Source organism: Triturus cristatus, chromosome 1_2 (genome assembly GCF_964204655.1).
Source record: "Triturus cristatus chromosome 1_2, aTriCri1.1, whole genome shotgun sequence".
Taxonomy (NCBI): Eukaryota; Metazoa; Chordata; class Amphibia; order Caudata; family Salamandridae; genus Triturus; species Triturus cristatus.
In genome coordinates, this window is record NC_140580.1 from 1,093,786,838 (window position 1) to 1,093,811,579 (window position 24,742).

General features: G+C 44.7%; 1 protein-coding gene across 2 annotated transcripts in view; it reads right to left on the reverse strand.

Moving 5' to 3' along the window:
• Positions 1 to 24,398, reverse strand: part of STOM (stomatin) — a 164,820-nt gene extending 140,422 nt beyond the window's left edge. Inside the window, exon 1 of one of the 2 annotated variants that reach the window (XM_085613686.1) lies at positions 24,203 to 24,398. In XM_085613686.1, coding sequence (XP_085469812.1) covers positions 24,203 to 24,269 — 67 coding nt within the window. In that variant the 5' untranslated portion in view covers positions 24,270 to 24,398. The remainder of the gene's footprint in view (positions 1 to 24,202) is intronic. The other variant, XM_085613685.1, reaches the window with a different exon arrangement.
• Positions 24,399 to 24,742: the final 344 nt, after the last annotated feature.

The following is a 24,742-nucleotide window of genomic DNA, read 5'->3' on the forward strand; positions in this document are numbered from 1 at the left end:
ATTAGGAACAGCGATTGACTAATTGTGATTGGCAGAAAATGGCAATTTGGTAATTGCTATTCTAATATTGATCCATCTGACCCTTGGTCTTTATAACTCCAAGTCAATGGTGTGGTAATCACTTGCTTTTTGGTCGACAGACCCTGCACGTGATCTGCCTCCTAACTTGTTTTTTTCATCATATTGTGTATATAGTAGGTGCAGTTCTCTTTAAACAATCCTGATTGGCTAACACTGATCAACAGTCATTCTAGAATGATGCTTTTTGGGATGACGTCTGCTGATCTTTTTATTAGTATTGTGACATCATTCAAAAATTGGCCCCCCTGAAGACAGACACGCCAGACACCGACTCGCATCGTGTATTCCTTGCCGACAAGTTAAGTCTGCCAACCTCGGCCTCTTGGTCATCCCACCCATCCCGTGCACATGTGGTATGTCTTTCTTAGTGCTGGGATCCCAGCAGTGGACCACTCTCTCTCCTGGAATAGTCTGTCTCACTGAAGACAAGCAGTTCAGAAAACAAGTCAAGGTCTGACTCAGATGACATGGGGCCCTAATGAGTCTAGTGCAACTCTCTGCAGGTGATCCTAAAATCTAATTCAAAGGAAAAAGTGGCAAGATAAGAGACATACCTCAAATACTTGCAATTCTCCTAATGTAGTAGGTATTCTGGTAAAACCAGATGCTAAGTTTTGTGACCCAGTGTAACAAAAGGTGATAACGGGTTTGTGATATTTCTGGATCCACTTTCTATTTAACTATATATCTGTTTAAAATGCGCTGAACATGAATGCAATAAGCGTAATGAATTAATACATATAATTAGAGCAAAATTAAGAGATGTGTAAAGAGGGAGAATTCAACTAAAAATGTCGACCAAAATATTTAAAATGTCATGAAATATGGCTTTTTTAAATTCAACATGTTGCAGATTAAAATATAAATATCAAAATATGTTTTGTGTAAGGAAAAAAATGAAACCAATTTTCAGGTTATTTATGCAATTTATAAAGCAGGTGGTTTAAAGGCTTAACTGTGATTTATGATTTTTGCCATACTTTCCCAAAGTTGGACGTGGCTGACAAAAATGTATTAAAGTCATTGATGGCTGCTAAACTAACCTTTTTTTAAGTTGTGAATGGTTGGTTAAAACATACCTGTAATTAATAGTTTTTATAAAGCAATAACCCATTTTTAGATGAAAACGTTTATACATTTTATAAGAACAAGCTTTAAAAATGTTAAAAAAATGAATTCAAGCCCAAGTCTGAAACAATTATTTTTATTATTACTGTTATATTATGCTAACAAGGGTCATTGTATAAAATATATGAATAATTTAAAGTAGCTAAATGCCTGTTTTTTATTGTTAAAATGCTGGTCACACAAAAGGACTACTGGTGGCAGTGGTCAGCTTGGGATGTGTACTTGCATAAATCCTCCTCTCTAGATTTCTATGTAGAGGTAAATCACTGTATAGTTGTGTATAATGCTCTACCCAGCATGAGATATAAATACTTCTCTAAATATCAAAAGTGTGTTCTTCAACAGAACACTAGATAGGAGTCCTATTAAAAGTCCTACTCTTATTCCAGATATCAAGCTCATAGTAATGGGCTTCTTAGCATCAGTGTTTGAAATTAAAACTCTGATGTGAAGGGCCAATGATTTATCTAAAAACAGAAATCTGGAGTGGAGAATGCATAAAAGTAAGAACCCAGTACACAAAGAGAGGAGATACCCAGAAGCACTCCAGCAACACGATTTGTCCTGAGGAAGGTAGCAGAAATGACAGAACCACCGAAAGGCTGCACCAAGCTCCACGGTATTAGCTCCTTAAACATTAGATGGAGAAAGTTGCCCATGGTCCTTTTTATGACAAACTACAGTGCTGTTTGTTCAGTGACATGATGGATCTTTGAAATGAATTTTGGTAGCAGGAGTAAATGAATTTGAGAGCAAAATGTGTCAATGCTTATTAATAGCTATTATTTTATAATTTTTCATGAGATTTTTGCACAGTAACTTAAACAAATTGCAGCAGACTGGTTAACTTTTTTTAAATGCTAATAATGGGGACATTGCCACAGTTTGTTATATTGGAAAAAAGATTTCTTTTGCTTGTATTGAGGAAGCTGGCGCTGATTGAAGCACTAATTAATTCTCACTGAATATGTAATTTAATGGCTTATCTGGTGGGCAATGGGCAGTTTTATGTGCTGAAATGTAAATTTATAGCACACATTTCATGGATTCTGGACTGGAACAGCATGGGCATCTCAAACACAAGCAGGGGTCAATTCTGTTTCCTGGTTGCACTGCAACATCCCCTGCAGTAAAGGACAGTAGGGGCAGGAGATAGATGAGGAGCAAATTTCGGTGCACCCCCTCTTTGTATGAGTGAGGCACTGGAAACTGCGCTTTGCACACTTCCTGGAACTACCACATGGGGAAGCTTTGCACGAGCGCCAGATAAGGCAAATTGCGAGTACGTAGCACATCATGCTCACATGCAACGTGCATTGTGAAATGTTGGATGAAACAAATGAGCCGCGCCCTGTACTCTATAATCCACACATTGAAGCAACCGGAAGGAATCAAGCTGCAAAAAAACGAAGTAGGTACATAAATAAATAATGACAACTCAATGCTCTCTTGGGGGTGAAGGTTTGATTTGCTTCAATGGAACTACCAGCAGCGTAAAATGGTCTGTACAAGAGAAGCTGAGAGATGGAGCCATGGCATCCCCAGTGACATGGCACCATAAATGGACTGCTTGCTTACGCCTTGAACCAATTCAGTGCTACAGACACTATCCACTTGTAACTGGATTTCCCCAAAGGCCGGCTAATTAGCAATGGCTCAGTCCAATCACCATCCCACGTGGGGCGCTGCGTCCTCACCAGGCTGACATGATGTCTACTCCCCTTCCAATAGAGTGGCCTTTATATTCACTGCCTTGGGACTTCAGAAGTCTGGGACATAATCACCTACCCACAACAGGTGGACAGAATTCGATTTTTTTTAATCAACACGGAATAAGGAGTTCTAAAAGTCTCAAGCGAGTCAGACAAGACTTAGCCCAAGGCTGTTTCAAGACTTGCTTTTTCAGCATAGAAAGGTAGAAGAAAATGGGCAAAGAATTTTGAATACAGGACAATAATCCCGGATGCAGGTGATTATGGAAAGCATAATTAAAAGATGTTTTTGTGCACTGGTGGAGGGAGGGACGGCAGCACAATAAGATCGGGGTGAGCGAGTTATTTGAACTTAAAAAAAATACTAAAAATAAACAAAAATATTATCATGATCCCCCACCCCAAAGCCAAATAAACGATGACTTTTTTCATTAATAGTAAATAATAAACATGCACATTAAATAAAAATCACCATGGCCTTGAACAATACCATGTTGTTGGTTTTGGGGCGCGAACAATTCTGTGCAAACATGTTGTATTCCTTACTCGAAGGAAGTTTGGGTCACTCTCCTCCACCATAGGCTTCTTTCACCGGACTCTTCATCCATGAGCTTGATACATTATCATTCATGTTGTGGTTCCATTGAAATATTTTAGCCTCGCCATTTTTTCTACTGGCTGAACAGGTGTGTTGTTCCGCCTACAGTGGAGTGCATAAGGGACTATTTTACATCGGAAATGACTTGGTAAGAGTAAGTGCTGGCTAAAGCATCTTTAAAAAGAATGATGTAACACGTTTTTTAGACACTTTTCTCTGTACTTGCTGTCCAGTGCTTAAGTGCACAAAAGCATTGGCAAAGCCAAAAGGTTGGGCATTTGTATGAAGTTTGTAAACAACCAGAATTGAATGTTTGCTGGGCTTTTTTGTCTTTGATCGGATCACGCAAGTGTTTTCTTATGACACCCACGGTTTGCAAATGTATTTCCAGCTAGTTTGCATATAGTTCCTGTTATCATTTACTTTGGCGCTTTCTGTTTCTTCAGTGATGGGGTGGTTCTGAATTATACATTTCTACTTCCATCTCTTCTCTTCTACTTTTACGTCCAGCAAAGCTCTTGCCCTATAAAGTCTCTACTCTGTTTCCAGGAGCACCGCATACTGACAGCACGGACTTCGTGTTGCCTTTTTACAAATATTATCTCCGGGTCTCAACCTTTTCTGTAACTGGGCTACAGACGTTCAATGAAAATCATCCTGAGCTACTAATATTATTAGTGTTGTAGTAGAGACCACACCAGACAAGATTACACGAGTGGCCGCCATATGCAAGATTACCAGCAGAGATCGCCTCAGTACCTCAGGCAGGACTGCCAGCAGTAATGTAAAACATGCTTTATCAATTCCCAACGCCACAGTGGGGGTATTACACAGCGACCGTAGCTGCAATGCCCCTGGCACCAAGGTTATTAATAACAAGTCTGCCCAACACCACAGGATTTATCCCTCAAATATCACCTTTAAATGGGTTTGAATATTGAGCCAATTTTCTTGAAACATCACATATTGAGTTCTGAAAATACACATATTTTCATGTCAAATAAACACTCAATTTTGGTATACTTTTGCTAATTCAATCAAGTAAAAAAATCTCATTTAGTAGACTGAACTGCACAAAGGACAGCTACTCACAGGTAGGAGGACAGCTACCAGTAGCTCACGAGCTACTCGTTGGAATATGTACCATCAGCAAAGGAAAAATACCTGTAGAGTGAACAGTGACGTCCAATAGTGTAGAATCCATTTTTTGGTCCCAATCAAGGCCTAGGTTGACCTGCCCCGTGCAACGAATGCACAAGCACGTGGTGGTGCGAGGTAGGCGAGATTGTAGAGCCAAGACATTGTCTCGCGTATTTGTTTCCCTTTAGAAACTTAAAGCCACTGTTCAGGAGCAGATGTTTTACAGGGCTCAGTCTTGCCAAAACTTTACAGCAAAAAGTTGGCACCCTCCCACCAGGGCATGGTAAGCGCAGTATGCACCTTGACCCTTTGTTGCACCTCCAGGATGCATCCACATTGGAGTTACTGATTTATTTAGTAGCAGTTTTGTATAGCAAGTAGTAACCTAGAACTAATGAGTGGCAGAGAACTTTACAGAAGAACAATTTTGAACATACAGTAAAATGTAATGCAATGTGTAATGGGATATATATATATATTTTTTTTTACATATTATGGTATACGATGTAGTAACGATACCATACCAAACTGTGGGATCAATGAATTGTCAAATATAGCGCCTGGTTCGAAACAAGAAAAGGCTTTTCACAGTTGCATGGGGGGGGGGGTAGTGGGGGAGGGGCGGGGACACTGATATCAACTCATTTTTTTCAAAGCCTCATAGGACGGGTTTGGCCCAACGTCCAATGGGATGAGTGCCACACCTTCATAAACTGGGGTGAAAGCAAATTTTATTTTGCGTTAGAGGGAAGTTTGTACCCAGAGCATTTGGTAATTACAATACAAGAACTTCCGATAGAGGCGCAACCCGTGGAATAAGATTCATCTGTCTGAAATCCACAGCATGGGTGGTGGATCCTTGGGTGGCCGGGAGGAGAGGTCAAGTGAACTAAAGACTGCCTGAGGTCCTATAAAGAAGATCCATAATGATGAATTTGCAGAACAATTCTGCCCGAATACCTTAACGTCGCAGCGTTCCATTTCAAGTTGGAGTTGTGCCACTGCACTCACTGGTCCAGGTTCTGGGTATCTTTGTGTGCCTGGTGACAACGAGGAAGAGAACCTACTAGGAGTTGTACCTTCACCCTCTGTTAATCAAGGATCACTCAAGTAGAACAGCTTCTAGGTGCATTGAGCCCTCCATGAGCGGCAACAGACGAAGGGTCCTCGGGCTACAGCCCTCGTTGCAAGAACAAGCCCTTCTTGGTGCCGGTCCATAGGCCACAAGCTCACTCCATGGGGATACAGTACTTAGAGTGAAGGAATCGAAGAAGGAGTTCTGTAACAATTATATTTTCCCCCCCAGGTCGGAAAGTGGAAGCCATCAAACTATTTGCCATCCTGCGAAACACTGAGGTCCTAGCGCCTTATAAGGGCATGGGCACTCTCGACAGTAACGGAAACTCACGCAGAACCAGCTGTACATCCTTAGTAAATCCTGTTCCAAGTGCACCTCTTCAGCTACCTCTGGCACACGCCTGTGACAACTAACACATCTGGGGCTCTCTGCCTTACTGGTTCAGAGAGGATGCACTGCCCACCGGACAAAGTGAGCTCCAGCAGGGCACATGTAGGCTCTGGAAGCTGCATTCATGTGTTGGTGGATCCAAGGCAGGGGCTGTCAATGTTTTATGTGCAACAAGTAAACAATAACTAAAAGACAACAGAGCATGAAATACCTAAAGACAAATGAACATTCTCCTAAGAGTGCTGTCATTACCTTTATTGTCTCAGAGCACTGATGGGGACATCTGTAAAAGCAAAAAAAAGGTGGCAGCAGTCGGTGAAAACTTCTCATACCACGTGTATTTGCAAAGCGCAGGCTCACCAGAAAGGTATCTGGGCTCTGAATGATTACTGTTGCCCAATTCAAGGCTACTCTGTTACAGACCTCGGAGGAATGAAAGGCTGAGTGGACCTGCCGGATTGGAGCCTGTGATCATGGGGTCAAACAGAGGTCCCTGTAGTGGATGCATTAGTCCACAGAGGTCAAACACAGGTCCCAGTAGTGCTGCATTATATCACTGAGGTCAAACACAGGCCCCTGTAGAGATGCATTAATCCACAGAGATCAAACACAGTTCTCAGTAGAGATTAATTTGTCCATTGAGGTCAACCACAGGTCCCTGCAGAGATGCAGTAGCCACTGAGGTCAAACACAGGTACCTGTAGGGATGCAGTAGCCACTGAGGTCAAACACAGGTCCCTGTAGGGATGCGGTAGCCACTGAGGTCAAACACAGGTCACTGCAGCGATGGATTAGACCACTGAGGTCAAACACAGGTCCCTGCAGAGTTGCAGTAGCCAATGTGGTCCAACACAGGTCCCTGTAGGGATGCAGTAGCCACTGAGGTCAAACACAGGTCCCTGCAGAGACGCAGTAGCCAATGTGGTCCAACACAGGTCCCTGTAGGGATGCAGTAGCCACTGAGGTCAAACACAGGTCCCTGTAGGGATGCAGTATCCACTGAGGTCAAACACAGGTACCTGTAGGGACGCAGTAGCCAATGTGGTCCAACACAGGTCCCTGTAGGGATGCAGTAGCCACTGAGGTCAAACACAGGTCCCTGTAGGGATGCAGTAGCCACTGAGGTCAAACACAGGTCACTGGAGAGATGCATTAGTCCACTGAGGTCAAACACAGGTCCCTGTAGGGATGCAGTAGCCACTGAGGTCAAACACAGGTCCCTGTAGGGATGCAGTAGCCACTGAGGTCAAACACAGGTCCCTGCAGAGATGCATTAGACCACTGAGGTCAGACACAGGTCCCTGCAGAGATGCATTAGTCCACTGAGGTCAAACAAAGGTCCCTGCAGAGATGCATTAGTCCACTGTGCCACTAGACCTGGCTCATGTTTAAATGTAAATGTAAATTGATACTTGTATGGCGCACTACTCACCCGCAAGGGTCTCAGGGCGCTTGTACGAATACCGCTGTGGAACCCATCCTGGCTTTCCCTGTGAGGCGTCCACTCCTGGGCACCCCCAAGGTGGAAGCCAGGCCTCCTTAGCGTTGTGGGGGCCGTTGTGGAGATTAAGCAAGCTATTGCCCAGAGTTGCAGAGTGGGACTCCATGATTGGAATGGCACCGAGGCGAGAATTATCAGGTCCATGGAATTTTTGAGCCCAAGACCCGCCGAAGCGGGGAATTGAACCCTGGTCCCGGGCTAGACCTCTGCATCAGGGTCTGCCGCTCTAATCATTGAGCCACACTTCTCCTCTACTTTTGGATGTCTCTGTTCTTCAGTAATTGGGTCTCTAATGGCACACGGTTGTCTGTCGCGCTATACAGATATTACACAACATTGGCATATACACCTTTGTTTCTAGTCAAATGTGATTTCACGCAGTTATTTGATGTTTCAGCCCATCATCCTGCTTCCACCGATGCAAGAATTAACCCAAGGATGATGATGTAAAATCAACTGTAAACCAGCTTCACCCACAGGGATCAGAGATTCATTTTAAAAGGTAAATAAAATAGAGCCTTGGCACTGCCCAGACAAACACATCTTCATTTGCTGGCACCAAATGGAGAATTGCCAATGGATTTAGAGCTGGCACTCCCGTGGGTCTGATATGTGTTTTGTTGACAAGCATTAGTTGTGATAATTAGCTGTATGAACTCATGTAAAGGGCAGACGGCAGGGTGTAACTGTTTGAGACAGTGGTTCTCAGTGGCTGAATTAAAAAGTAGGTTCACAGTAAAAAAACATCTTCAACAAAAAGCAGAAGCGGGTGGAAAGAAACAATAAAAACAGAAGTCAAACTGCCTACCTCTACAAAAACTGGTCACAAAAATGTCCTTCCAGTAAGAGATTTGAACTCTGGTTCATCAAATCTTGCAATAGACAAGCCTAGCAGGTGGTCGTAACCCGGAATTCCCTGGACTAACCGGGCTAATCTCTAGCCCTACTCACAAAGCCTACGACACCCAGACCATGTACGCACACATATAGTGCTTTATTTGTAAAATATACAGGCACATGGCAGCCCAGTGGCTACTGAACACCAAGGCTGCCTAGCCTTGTTTCCACCCCCTACACATTTCTTCTTCTTCCAGAAGACGACGCTAAAGCTGAAAGCACGCTCCACCATCATATATGAAACAACGCCAAATGCTGGGCACTACCATCCAGTTGATGGACAATTTTCGCCACTTCCTTGTTATTTAACTCTTGCAGGTTCGTTGCAATCCATGTTTTCATCTTTTGACACAGTTTTCCGGTCTATTCCTTCTTCGTTCTCCCTTGCTATGTGTCAAATTCTGCTGATGATAAATAAGTCACCGCCCCCCCCAAAAAGAGAGTGCTGGCGCCCATAACCAGCCACTGGCACAATTTAAGCACTGTCACATGTATTGCAGACCTGGGATATTATCATCATGCCAAAGTACTGAAGTTTTATTAAAGAAAGTGCTCCTGGGGCTCAACGGACGCGTGCGCTTGTTTCTTACATCCCCGGGGTCTTCAGCTATTGCAGAAAGAGCAGCAGGCGCTTCAACAACCACTTCTGTAATCCCACCTTATGCCCATCTCAAAAACTGGAGTGTGTCCACCTGGAACAGCTCCTGAGACACTTCATCACCAAAACAGGGCGAGGATGCAAGAGTGAACAATGCTGGAGGAAACTTTGGATAGTTCTTTCAGAGGCAACTGTAGGTCACCCCATGAGCGGATACTGCGCGGCACATAAAGGGTTCCAAAAAACATGCTACACCTCATGGACTGACGACATTCCAACTAAGCAAATGCATTTTTTCAAAACCTTCATTGAAAGGAGTGAACCAGGATCAACCAAAAATGTTCTATACATATCACTCCAACACTTATTAACCCTCTGACTTTCTCTGAATCAAAGATTAAGAAAATACGGAACAATATCCAAGGAAACTCCCAGTTTGAATGATCACACACCCCAGAATTCAAATATGGCTAACCACCACCTTCACGTTATGCCTTCTGAGCTTAAATGCGGCAAAACACGTAAGCCGGCTCCAAAGCACCTCGCTCCCTAGTAATCAGATGCTGATTAAGTACTCTAAACACTTGGATTCTCAGCAGGTGCAAGGCAGTATGCTGTCACTATCCAAATATAAAGATTACAAAATAAACACAAAACACAAGGCAGAAATGTATCTGCGTGCAACGGTGGGTGAGAAGGAAATGTTCTCATTTTCGGGTCAGAGCAAGCCAAGTGGATGATGCTGGGTTGGAGACAGGATGTTGTGAGTTAAATTCCCAGCACGTCCCTAGCCACATTGTGTGAATGTGGATTTTGCTTCAGTGTGTGGTTATGTGTCCTAGATAAGCAGAGTTGGCGGCCACGGTGGCGTACTTACAAAGGGGTTCTCAAATTGATGTTAATGTTAATTTAATTTGTAGGGTGATTGAATCACCCCGGAAGGTATCTCAGCACCGAAGTGAACACCGGAAAGGCAGAGCTAGTATGGAAATAGCTCAGGTTTGAGAAGCTTTCTGAAAAGCTGGTGGTCTGTGCATTTCCGAATGTGAGTGGGTGGTTTATTCCAGTAGTAGGGGGCCAAGTAAGAGAATGCTCTACTCCCTGAACATGTTTATTTCCCCTGAGGAATACTAAGGGGATGGAAAATGTCAACAGCCACATGGTGCCCCTGTTCTTTTAATTAAATGTTTTGAAACAAACTTTTTTCTTAAGGTATGTATTGCATACATACTGTACAGCTACAGGGCCTGTCCACACTGGCAGTGGCGAGAACACAGACCAGCCAGGAATGTGCAGTGCAAAAGTGGCACCTTGAATATGAGAAAGGGAAGGCATGTTCACTGGAGATCTTCTTAAATCTAGAAGAAAAGACCCTGTCCCGTTTACTGTACAATAAATAATGTTGTTTAAGACAATAAATATGTGGTACGAGTGATGATCATCACACAATATTAAGTTTCACTGCAGAATTCTTACTTGCAACTGAATGCCAAGCCAGCAGAGCCCAATGAGGAGACTCGAGGTAAGAAATCTAGGATTGAGAGGAATAAGTTAATAGGTGACAATACCATTGGATTATTTGAATATATGAAATAATTGAAAAGAATAAAATGAATAAGGAGCCAATTGAAGAAAAATAAGTGCTAGGTTTCTATTAGAGGACCAAACAGCAGATGATTGTATCAAGCCCTATTGGCTGCTGCATACTTCGTAACATCCCAAATTCAACCTGCAAGACAAGCCCTTGGCTGAAAACATGCATAATAGGTACAGTGTTAGAAGACAATATAAACAGGGTGTAGTTGTACACAACCAAGGCTAAAACTTTGAATGCCTGGTTTTGTAGCCATACCTACACTTTAACTGTGTTTTTCTATGAATTTCTGAGTTTTTTCAACGGATGTTTATATCTTATAAGCAAAGTTAACCATAGTATCACTTTAACCTTTTGTTTTTTCAATAAGTTTCTAAGTTTTCTTCATCATACATCACATCACCCAAATGTTCCTTGCTGCTAACCTCCTATTTGTGGGCAGTTCGCCGCCCCCATGTGCAGATGGGTTTGGGTGTTGGGCCTGGGTACACCCTGTGCCAAACCCACCACAGATGGCCAAACAATACTGCTCCGAAGCATGAAGACCCTGCGGGGATACAGGTGTTGGCCAAGCCCGCCTCCAGTGCACAAAATTATATTTAATAAAATATTTTTTTTTTAATTCAGGATTCACAAATTCACGTGCCAGTGCCATGAATCTGAAGACCCAGTGAGCTCAGCAGGATCCAGAGGAGGTTTAAGATTTGCAAATGTGGGGAGGAGTAATTTCTCACGAAAGGCATGGATAGTACATAACAACAGACGTGATTCAAGGTGGTCACTCCCAATTTGTAAAGCCAAAAATGACTTTCTTGTAGCTTCCTCCCACTTAAAATTCCATCCATTTGATTATTAGTGAAAGGGGAAAAGTAATTCTCATGATTTTTTTCAATATCTCCCATTTCTTGTTTCGACATGTTGGCATGTATGTATAATTTATAGCATTTGTGACTGTGTAGTTATGGTTAAATCTGACTTTCCATTGAAAAGGCCTTTTTCCTTTGCCTTCTATCTTTGGCATGGTTTGATGAATTTGCACAAACTGTCCAATCAAATAGCATGAAACTTGCTGTGACCGACATCGCCTGCCTCACAGGATCCAAAGAAAACAAGGAGTTACAGCGCCCTCTAAACACAGAACTGCATTTCCATGGGTGATAGTGGTGTGTGTCACAAGCACATTACCCAACAAGAATGGCTACCACATGTACACAAACAATGGCCACATTCACATTAGAGGTGCAAGCGGGATGGATGTTTGGACAGTCGCAGTGGCGAATCGCCTACCATTTATACAGAAATAGGTGTGTTGAAACTGGCTGTACTACAACAGATGCCATCATTTGATGGTACCCAGGGGTACAACAGGTCCCATTACATGGTCTACTGATTGGCCATATTCACTACATCCCTTCCCCAAAACTGTTAGAAAAAAGGGACATGTCCTTCATCCCCCATGTGAACTTAGTTGTAAAATATGCGTTTCAGGATCTATACTAGCTGCTGTTACCACAGAAGATCGCTTGGTCTGTGTTGTGCTAATGTCCTACTGCAACACTAACTAAACCGGCCTTCCCACTCAACCCATATACAAAAAAGGAAACAGCAAAAACATGCAGCGAGGCTCAGCATTGGCTTTCAGCAAAATAAATATAGTTCAATAGTTCACCTGCCCTTGAAAATGTGCACATGCACCTTAAAAGGGAAAGGCAGCAATTTGAGGCCACGGACTACATAAAGGTATGCACAGCTGGGTTGTGGGCTTCTCACCATGGTGTCCACTCTTCCAGACAACGAGTTCTCTAAGGTCAGCCTTATGCATCCTACTGGCTTCATGCAAGACTCAATATGGACCTTCTGGTGGGATGTCTCCCAACTTCTTGAACTCCTTTCCTCTCCATCCAAGACATAACGTGGACAGCACCAAAGTTTGTGAAGTGCTGGCAACACACGCGGCCCTCTTTGCCCCGAGACTGAAACCGACCAAAGAAAGAATACAGGCTCTCCTTAACTCTAGCGTGTCTCTTTATCACCCCCACCCCCACCCCCCAACTGTTAAAGATCTCAGAAGTGACTTTAAAGGGTCTTGTGCAATAAATGGAAGCAACTTCAGAATGATTCACGGAATCCGCGCAAGGGAAAGATCCCAGGTTCTGCTGAGGAACCACCAGCAGATAATAACATGGTGTAGATATCACTTGGTTCAGCTTAGTACATAACAAGTGATGTCAGATAATTGGGGGGAGGGGTGGGGACAAGGCATTTCGTTAATAAGTGCTGATGGTAGAGGAGAACCGCACCAAGGCAGATCTCTGGCACGTGGCTGTTTATGCTACTGGTGGTAACGGGAGTATCCTTAATTAATATGATGTATTTGCACTTAGCACTTCTTTTCAACAACATTCAAAGATCTCCCAACTAACAGTATAATGAGCTTTGCATAAGCACTAAAACACAACCATCCTGCTTACTTCTCTATTTAACACAAATTCAATCATACTAGAAATTGCACTTTTCTGACATTTATATGATAGTTACTATTTGAGTGCCTCTGTGAAGCCACATACTGCTTTTACAGATGTAGATTTGTCAAATCAACTCATCGATTGTATCTTATATTTAACAGCTCAGTCATGAAATAGGAGCATTGTTTAGGGCGCCCATATCATTAAAGCATATGAGTATTTTGCTTTTCTTATTTCAAGTGTTAGTCTCATTGACAATTTGTGTAGGGTTGCTTATATGTCTACTTTAAAGCACTCTACTGCTTCTGGACAAGGTTTGCAACTTAAAAACAAAGACAAATAGTAATAGACAATGTTAAATTCAAAACTGTCGCATTTGTTCCCTTAACAAACATTAAAGTCAATATTTGCACTTGACATTACTTTAAGAGAAGGTCTTTTTTTTAACTGGGCGCCACAACAGGTCAGCTAAAACTGAAATCCTATTTCTGGACTTTTACGTCATTGACTTCGGCCAACATCGACAAGTTTGTTCCATTCATTTTGCTGTTTACAGTTCCAAATGTGCGCCCTGAGCTACAGTTTATATGGACTATAATCTAATCAAATAGGCAATAAAACATTTAAATCATGTTTGTAGAATTACAAACGACCTGCTGCTTTTTTAAATGTCACAGTGAACTAATACAACCATATTAAATTAGGATCAAAAAGCAAACAAGATGAAGTACAAAAAAAAGTTCTCTTCAAATAACACTGGTCATCGTACTCGCTGAACATAAACGAACAAGGGGCCTCCTGTATAAAGCGCTGTTGTGGCCGCAAACTCTGATGTGCAATATCTTAGACTTCTGACAATGTACTAAATCCCGTTTGTGATTTGGGAGCAAACCCTCTCTGAACCACAAAGGGTGTTCTGCAAGTCATTTCCAATAGTTATTGGGTAAGGTAGTCAAAGAGATGTTGCCTCCTAATTCTGGTTTGCAACAGTTTGTACCAATGGTTCGCAACCATAATCGCTGTTGCAAGCCATTGAGAAGTTTCAACACCTCAAAGCAGGTGGTTACTGCTCACATAGGGGATGCTGTCTCCATTGGACAGCTTGCTCTCTGGAAATAGTTTTGGACAGCTGCTGGGAAAATTTAGGGAAATTAGGTCTGTGAACCTGAAGTCTTCCCATATAGGAAGAATTTTTTTTCATTTTAAAGTGACTTTCCTTTAAGGAACACAAGCTGCTTTGAAAAAAAATTCTTGTTTGGGAATAGGGATTGAAGGATGGAGTTAGCGCTCCCTTGTAGGCCACTATCCCTGTGTTGATAATCAGTCACAAGGGATAGCAAACGGTGATATAATAAGCCGTGGGGAATTGCTGAAAGACTTCCTGCGTACAAGCGACTTTTTAGCATCACAACCTATTAGTATATAGGCTGCATCACAACATTTCAGACAGGACGTAAAAAGTCGCCATGTAATTTGCACCTACCTGTACCTGCACGAGGGTCCATAATCCTAACTTTGAAAACAAATTATATATTTGTTTCCGTGGTAGTGCAGTCGACAGTGGGGCCGGCGTGCACACTGACTGGCGACATTTTGGTGCATATTAAACAGAAGGCTACAGCAAGCAAATGAACTGCACTACATATATATAATACACACCACTAAATATTTAAGTCATAATGGAATATTTCATAAGGAACTTCAAAACATCATATGATTTTGAAAACTGCACATCCTGGGGGAATTCTAAAATTGCTCAACCCCACACGAGTTACTCTTGTTACGTAAGCCGTGCTGGGAATATGATTGTAGCACAAGCTTCCTGTTTAGCAATGGATCAGGAAATTGGCCAAAACCCAGCACCTTGCAAGTGGTCTTGTGAATATGTCACCAGCAGCTGTGGGGGGCAGCCATAAGAAACCTGGAAACAGCCTTGGGATTTTAGAAAGTGAAGAAAGGTGGGACATCTTCAGATGGGTAGGAAGAAGTACACTGAAGAAGGAAACGGTAAATTGAAAGATGTGGAAACAGAGAAGCAACTGAAGCAAAGTCTCACCGCGGCTGCTCTCTGCGGTGCGGTGCTGGCTTCACCGCATTCATTCCGCCAGTAGGAAGGTTTCCCACCTGCATCTTAGCCCTGTTTCACCTTCCCTTAAAGTCTGCCCGGCACCTACCATGGTGAGCGCAGTAGGGTATGGATCAAAGTCAATGATATAATCTCACCTACGCAGGAAATTGGATCAAACAAGCACAAGTAACTCAAAACAGTGTTTGAGGTTAATATCATCAATTAGGAAATATGTCGAACTCAGAGGAAGGGTAGGAGGATGTGAGCGGGTGGACTCAGGACCGATTTTTAATCTAGTGATATAAAAATTGCTGGAAAGCTCTGAACAAACAGAATCAGCACCAGTTTCAGAACATCTTTGCTCAGTGACTACATCAGGACAACCATGGAAGACTTGAGCCACGGTTCAGGTTAGGCTGGGGAGGCGTCAGTAACTTGGAGGTTCTTGATAAGTCTGGCTGAAGAGGTTGTGAATCAGCCCAGATATTTTCAATATGATCCTAATCTGAATTATTCTAACCATGGATGCTGATGCGCAGGAACTGAGCCCAGCTTCTTTCACTTACGAATGACGCAGGGCTATCAGTAGAAATAGAAAATCTGCTTAGGCTAAGGGAGTTAGATGAATCGGTTTCATAAATGGCCCTACGATAAAGATGACCAAAAGTAAAGTGCCTGTATCCCAGGAATTGAGGACATGAAAACCAGACCCTCACTGATTAGTTACTGCCTGGAGTTGTGTAAAATGTAGAAGTATTCGGCAGCTCGATTCTTAGAAATAAAATCATCAAATTCTTGCGCAAGAGAGTGGAGATTTTCAAATTTAGCTGAAGATTTGGTGACACTTAAACAACTGCACAGTTCCAATAAATGGAGTCACAGCAATGATAGGTGCACTTTCAAGAATAAAATGTAGGGGGGTCATTGGATGTTCACAACTACCAAAAGCAGATAATAGTATTTACATAGCACAAACCTAGCTAGGAAGCAACAGACAGCTGTACATTACTTGCTGGAATGGGATCACACACACGATATTCACACATTACATTCAATGATTTTTAGGCTCGCGGAGAGTAAGCATTTTACACAGGATCACATGATGTTGAGACCAGCACCAACAATGGCATTCAAACTTAGGCCCTTAGGTTCCAAAGCAAGTTACTAGGCCACATACACACCCTTACTTTTACAACGTGGCTGTTGTTCAGAGTTAAAAAAGAAATGCTGAAATCAGGTATGCTGCACTTTCTGTAGACTGAAAATGGTTTTAAATGATCTTACGTGTGGGTTAAAAGCTACATTTAGGTCAGTGCTAAGGGTCAGGCCTCTCCCTACCAGCTCTAGGCCAGGCTAGCTCATACTGTTGTGTTTTCATTGCTAGGAGTGATGTGATAAGGCTCAGTCACGGCTAGTTCGCTCTGATGAACGGCGTCAATTTATAAACTCGCAAATAACCCCCAGTGGGAAGAAATATTAGGCAAAATATATATCATTTGCTTTATCATTTGTATTCAATGTATCCAATTGGTTTTGTGCATCAATATTTGGTAACCGTGTCCTATCACTTCTTACGTTTGCGTGGGATGTATTAAAAAAACATAGCTGTGGTCTTTCCACCAGGCAACTGATGTGCTCTGTTCTTCAATGCTGAGTGAATGGCCACCTTCGGAGACCAAGAAAATTGTTTTTGAGTGAGAACCGAAGTCAACTAACATCCCTAACTGCACAAAGATTATACAGCACTTAGAGAGCAAGACTTTAGGTTGATGGAAGTCCAATCAAACGTTGGGATGAGAACCATAAACCAGGATCCTAAAGCTAATAAAAAATCTGCATGGCTAATTTCAGGGACGAGTTAAGGGGTGTGGTTAGTGTAGTTATGGTTGCTCCAATTTACTTGCAAAATAAACTGGTCTTTCTCCAAGAGTGGGAGAACGCCAAGATTTTATAATTAAAGGTTTTTCTCTTAACTTCTCTTGTTTGAAAATCTAGTGCTGGAGGCTAGAGCCTTATGACTCTGGGAGTTCGTTTATGTATTTTCTACAAGGCCACTGCTAGCTAGAGCCCTGTTAAGCAAAGTTCTAAACTGTACTAAAATCTAATTTGGCCTTGCTGTCCCATGTTTGTAGTCCTTCACACGTGATGGAGAAAGGCACCATGGATTCTAGAGACCTGTCTTGTCAGTCTTGATATGCAACTACCACCGCTATCAACAGACTATGGTTTTGCATGACCGAAGGTTCCTCAAGTTGAAAGCTGTAGAGCGTGGGCAAACAAAGAAGAAGCAGTGAAGAATGGTACTTCAAGTGTAAACACTATAAAATGGATAATTATGGTGTCCAAACACCAGAAAAATGTGTTAAAAAAATACAGAGCCATCTTGAGATGGCATGGCTTACATCAACATTTATTGCACACTTTCCCAGCTCAGAATGGCAAATCGTTTTGCTAAATATTTGTTTGGGGATATTGCCAACAGCAACATTGGCAGGAAGGTGAAAGGGTCTGGAGAAGCATGTGGTAGAACATTAACTTCTTTGCAGAAATCATAGAACACTCGATCTCTTCACAAAAGTCATCCTTTTAAGGCTCAAAACACAAATTTCATCCTTGTAAGAGCCTTAAGCAATCACTGGGCAAAAAAAACAACCTAACATCTAAAACTATTGAATAATTCTTGGAAGGAAGAGATTAACTTCATTAAGTACTTATTTCGAGTTGATCTTCACCAAAAAAGGTAAACACTGATAAGAAAACTATAGTTTAGTTTATTTGTCAGCCTAACAACAAATACAATTCAACATCCCTTTCTTCACCTCAACTATTAAAGGCCAACGCAAACAGCCCTTCAAAAATCATTTACCCACAGAAGGTGGGCGAGGATATAGCAAGGTAATTATTACTATGGAAAGCAAGTAACAACAATGTGAAGCACTGAGCTACGAATGACTACCATATTGCAACATCATCCTTGTATTACATAATACCAGTAGTCCAAAAAAGACAAAAGCAATTTGCATTGCGATTCTCCAAAGACCTCAATGAAGGGAAAAAGTCAGTGAGGAGTCAAGTATGGATATGGTGAGAAAAATCAATTGTGTGCCACCTTAAACACCCTAAAAAAAGTTTTTTAAAAAATACATAAAATGTATAATTACGGTCAAAAATCACTCTTTCATAAATTAATTTAGCAAAAACAGACAATTGACATTTGTCAGTGACATAATCAAAAAACATCCAAGCCTTCTCAACCAGCTATGCAGAAAAACTTTAAGGGTTCGATTATGTCGGTCAGAGTTGCCTCTGACTGACACCGTTGAGGTCTCGGCACCGACAGACCACCGGTCGTCAGTCTCGACACTGCAATTACAATGCGACCGTACATGTTGCAGTTGCATACTCCCATTTCTCAATGGGAGCTTGTGCTGCGGCCGGAAATGCCAACTTTACTGATACTACAGGACACAATAAAGATCCAATAAAGATCCTAGACAAGAGAGTCTTGGCGACTAGCCCTTCCGGATCTTGCAGCCGCATTCAGCGCTGCCAACCACTAGACCCTCCTATTGACACTCCGTGAAAGGATGGGAATTGACATTATTATGTTTAACTAGATGGGCTCCTTCCTGAAGTACATATCCTACATGGTGAAAATGAGGAAACAAACATCAGAATTCACTATGTGACCACATGGCGTTCCGCAAGGATCAGTTTTGGCCTGGACAGTTTTCAAGCAACATGTAGGATCATTAAATGAAAATATTAAAGAACAAGGGCCAAAATGCACTAGTAGGCTGACTTGTACTAAGATATATTTTAAAATTAATACTGAACAAGAGGGGCATGGTTATGTCAAATACTTAATAACATTTGAATAAAACAGAATACCTGCTTATCACCTCTAATGACAACCCTGCCCTCCCTCACAAGGGGATAATTGACTTGAACTCATTAAGAGTAAGACTGACTATTATAAGCTTTCTATGTTTCACCTTTGACAACACATTGTGTCTGCAAGGAATTATTAACAACAATACTGCAAAAAAAGCCAATTGGTGACTGTGTATCATTGTAACTTGAAACACCTGGCCAGTGAACTAAACCTAATAACACTGGTCCAATTCTTTGTGGTCTTAATTTGGGATTGCCCAGCTCCCATGCCTTGCTAAAGCTAGCTTGGCTCCCCTAAAAGCAGCCCTTACCTCATCTACAAGCTTAATCAATAACAATAAAAATACTGACAAAATGTAACCAGCCCTAAGCCTTCAGAATGGGCGACTAATAGAAACCTTCTGCATTCTGAAGGCGGCCTGCATCACGTATGAGGCCGAACACAATAATCCTACTGACATAGCTCAGAAACTCAAATTCCTGGGGGAGAAAATAACTCCAAGAGCACAGATTGGGTAATTCTAATTTTAAAAAAATTAAGAAAGGAATAAAAGAACTGCAGTTGAAGCGACTAAGACCCCTCCAACTAAGAACGTGATGACAGTTCCTCAAATGAATAGGCCCTGTGACAAAGAATACAACTCATAAGAAGCTTTGTTGAGATGCCCTTTCTCTCCCAAATGTAACAGCTGTCAAATAATCTGCAAACATTTATTAGTAAAGTGTCATAACTGTCCTTTTGCTGACAATTTAGGTATGGTCTGCTGTCGTAAAGTGCTCTGTGGTTAAACTGACAAGCCAACACCATTAAAAAACACATAAAATTCACTCCATGCCGTGGTCACTAAAGACTTCACCCCAAGGGGTAGACCTATAGTGATGTCGCTGTAGGGCTCAAACATAATATTGTATTACTGCGACTTAGCTCCTAGTGCCTTCTCCATGCTGATAGGTCTGTGGCACAGTGAACAGACCCCGGACAGCCACGCAGCACACAAGGACGCCATCCGCAACCACCACCACCTCATCAAGGCTGCCAAGAGGACCTCCTTCAAAGACCGCCTCAACAACGCACACAACAGCAAGGAGCTCTTCAACATCGTGAAGGAACTCTCCAACACCAACGACATCCCGCCGTCGCAAGCCCTGTGTGACTCCCTCGCCACTTTCTTCCACCGCAAGATAGCAGACATCCACGACAGCTTCAACACCCAGACAGCCCCAACAGACAGCAACACAACAGACTCCCCTCACATCATCGACCACGAGCCCCTGCTAGCCTGGGCCAGCATGAGCATCGATGACACCATCAAGACCATGAGCACAATCCACTCCGGCTCTATAGACCCATTCCCGCACCACGTCTTCAACAAAGCAAGCAGCTCCATCGCACACCACCTGAGCAACGCCATCAACCTCTCCCTCTAGACTGCGACCTTCCCAGAGACCTGGAAACACGAGATCATCGCCCTACTCAAAAAACCCAAGGCAGACCCAAGAGATCTCAAGAACGTCCAGCCCATCTCTCTGCTCCCGTTCCCGGCCAAGGTCATCGAGAAGATCGTCAACAGACAGCTAACCCGATACCTCGAAGAAAACAGAATCCTGGACCCTTCCCAGTCAGGGTTCCGCAGCAACCACAGCACCGAGACCGCCCTCATCGCCGCCACCGACGACATCAGGACCCTGCTGGACAACGGTGAGACTGCAGCACTCATCCTCCTAGACCTCTCTGCCGCCTTCGACACCGTCTGCCACCGCACACTATGCGCACACCTCCACACCGCTGGGATCCGAGACAAGGCTCTGGAATGGACCACACCCTTCCTCTCAGACAGAACCCAGAGTGTCCGCCTCCCCCCATTCCGATCCGAAGCCTCCGAGATCATCTGCGGCGTACCCCAGGGATCCTCCCTCAGCCCGACACTGTTCAATATCTACATGACCCTGCTTGCACATGTCGCCCGACAGCACGACCTCAACATAATCTCCTACGCCGACGACACTCAACTGATCCTCTCCCTCACCAAGGACCCCATCACCGCCAAAGCCAACCTCCACGAAGGAATGAAGGCTGTCGCGGACTGGATGAAGATCAGCCGCCTGAAGCTGAACTCGGACAAGACGGAGGTCCTCATCCTCGGCTCCAACCCTTCAGCCTGGGACGACTCCTGGTGCCCGACGGCACTGGGGACAGCCGCGACACCCACAGACCACGCACGCAACCTGGGAATCATCCTAGACTCAACGCTCTCAATGACCAAGCAAGTCAACGCCGTCTCCTCCTCCTGCTTCAACACCCTCCGCATGCTCCGCAAGATCTACAGATGGATCCCAACAGATACAAGAAGAACAGTCACCCAGGCCCTCGTCAGAAGCAGACTCGACTACGGAAACGCCCTCTACGCGGGAGCCACGACCAAGCAAATGACTACAACGCATCCAAAACGCCTCGGCACGACTGATCCTCGACGTACCACGCCACAGCCACATCACCCCCCACCTGAGAAACATTCACTGGCTGCCGTCAACAAGAGGATATCCTTAAAGCTCCTCATCCATGCACACCAAGCACTCCACAAGACTGGCCCAGCCTACCTCAACAGACGTCTCTCCTTCTACATCCCCAACCGCCAGCTACGCTCCGCCGACCTCTCACTAGCCACCATCCTGCGCATCCGAAGAACTACCACCGGCGGGAGATCATTCACCCACCTCGCCGCCAAAACATGGAACACCCTCCCACTGAGCCTACGACAGACCAAAGACCTGCTGACCTTCAGGAGAACACTCAAGACCTGGCTGTTCGATCAGTAGCAACCCCCCCCCCCCCCCCCCAAAAAAAAGCCTTGAGACCCTCGCAGGTATGTAGTGCGCTTTACAAATGACTGATTGATTGATTGGCTGTGTCTGAATGCTGGGCCAAAAACTCTTGCTCCACGTGGCTGGCTTCAGATGTCCTTTCTCCCCAAAGCTATGGTCCTTCATCCCCATTATTGGGGCACTGGTTTGCTCTTCCTATGAACAAGCCCCTTGCAGGGCTGCAAGTTTAAGATGAATCACGTGTCACGTGATATGCGATACATTTCGCTGCTGTTGTGTTCGGGAAATGAGATGGCCCTTGAACTATTTTAAAAAGAACTGATTGATGTTCAAAGCAAAGGGACACTGCAAGGAATAGTTTTATGAATTTCTATGTTGTACATAATTGTGCAGAACTTTGTGAGGTACACATTTGTAAGCTATGATTTTAGTAACATTAGATGCGGTCTGATAAATCAGAAATGTGGTGAATTACAGAGATAAATACATTTTTATTAGTAAATATACAGTTTATCTCGGTATATTGACTGCTGCTGAAATGCCATGCCCTGGAAGATCTTATATTTTTTTCTGAGAATTATTTTCTGGGTACATTGCCTAAAATAAACCATTTAAGCTTAGATCCCGTGCGCCTTTTCCCTGTGACCAGCTTCTCACATCTGCCCCATATGACTGGCTCTTTTGTTCCTTCGCCTTGGCACTGGGCAAGTTCATGCTGTGACTTGGTACCCAACCCCTTTCCCTCTCTATGCTCTTTGGGCTAACTCTTAGTTCAGCTGGTTACTTCAGCCCACCTTTTGGGTGGTTTGCCTCTGTGGTGCCATTCCGCCCATAGTACTCGGATCCTGAGACCCCTCCGCGCTGCCTAAAAATGTCTTCCGCATCTTCTCCTCCACCCGCCTTCCCCCACAGCCCCGCTGGAACTTTTGTACACGTACACCCCTTAACTCCGATCTCCCTGGGGGCCTCCCCTGTGCAGAACAGACCCCCGCGTGCTCCTCTCCTCTCTCCGCCAGATACATTACCACGCACACGCAAGTATTGCCAACGTTTGGTTGTATACAGATCTTTTTGGACAGCCTGTGCATGCTTTGTACTCATATGCCAGGCTCCCTCGGGATCTCCATCACCCTCCGGGCAGCCCGAACCCTCCCCCCCCTCGAGTTCCCTTTAAGTACAACCTTCCCCTCTTGAAATACCACCTAACCAGATTCCCTCCAAACACAATTTCCCACTTCAGGGTGAGGGATTCTGCGTACGTACACCACAGCCCTGCTGTCCGTCACATCCCCACTGATCCACTCTCTGTGGGACTTTCACTGGACACTCGACCCTGACTGGTCTACACTCCCCCTGTAGGCCCCCTCCACACTGAACACTTCTTCAGTGCACACTCGTGCGCCCCCGGAACCCCGGCCCCTATCCAGACCAGTTCTCCTCCCCTAACCCCGGCCCCTATCCAGACCAGCTTTCCTCCCCTAACCCCGGCCCCTATCCAGACCAGCTTTCCTCCCCATAACCCCGGCCCTTATCCAGACCAGTTCTCCTTCCATGAACCCTTCCACAAGAGTCAAGCCAGACCCTTAGCTCGGCTCTCTGTCATGTGTTGCTTACCCACCAGTACCCCGAACACACACCGTCCGATTGCAGTTTTATAGACAGTGAAAAACATTACAGGGTCCGAGATGGAGGAAGGAGGCTCTTTATATGTACCTTTTGCAGGCCCTCTTCTGTTGTGACTGGCTGGGCCAAAGGTCATATTTGCGTGAACTTGGCCTACCCAGGCTACCTACTAGAACCCGGTCTGCCCCACACACATCTTCCCCACTTCAGACCCTTTCCCTCCTCTGATGCCTGCTCCACACACCACGCGCCCCTTCCTTCCCTAGTCATGACTGGCCTCCCATGAGTAAATCCCCCCTGCAAACTCCTGATCGTTCTCGCCCACTGGGCCCTGCTGCAAACATCACACGCCCCTTTCCCAGTCCTGGCTGATCTCCCGTGTGTATCCCACATACACCATTCCCACTTCAGGCCCTCTCCGCTCCTCTGAACCCCGCTCCACACATAACAACGCCGCCTCCGCCCGTCGAGACGCCTCTCCGCTCCTCTGTTGTATCCACAACACACACCCTTCCCCTGCCCTCTGTCCCCGGCACACACATCCCAAGCCCAGTCACCCTGCCCAGCTCCTCCGATCTCTCACAGATCGCGCCCCCCTGCGCCCTCTCTTACTCTCAAAGTGGCCCACACCTTCGTTCACCCTGCGGGGCTTGGGCTGCTCGAGGTCCTTGTCCGCCATGGTCTCGGTGCTGCCTCCCTCCAGGCTCCGCTTCAGGGGGTGTGTGAGCAGCTCCAGTACGGAGAGCGCCGCGAGCAATACAGGAGCGAGCGGGCCGAGCCTGGGTGTCTGTGCTGGGCCCGCCCCGGGCAGATGCCCCGTCCCGCCCACCGCTACAGGGGCGTACCTCAACACTCCTCCGTGCCACACCCACTGCTACATGGGCACTTCAACTCGTGCTTGCCTGACCACGCCCACCGCTCCATTGGCGTACCTCAACCCTCCCCTGGGCGTGCCTCACCAGGCCCACAGGGGCGTACCTCAACACTCCTCCGTGTGTGCCTCACCACACCCACTGCCTCAGGGGTACTTCAACCCTCTCTCTGTCTTGCTTCACCACGCCCACTGCCACTGGGCTGTACCTCAACCATCTCCTGGGCGTGCCTCATCAGGCCCACGGGAACAGGGGCGTACCTCAACGCTACTCCGTGAGT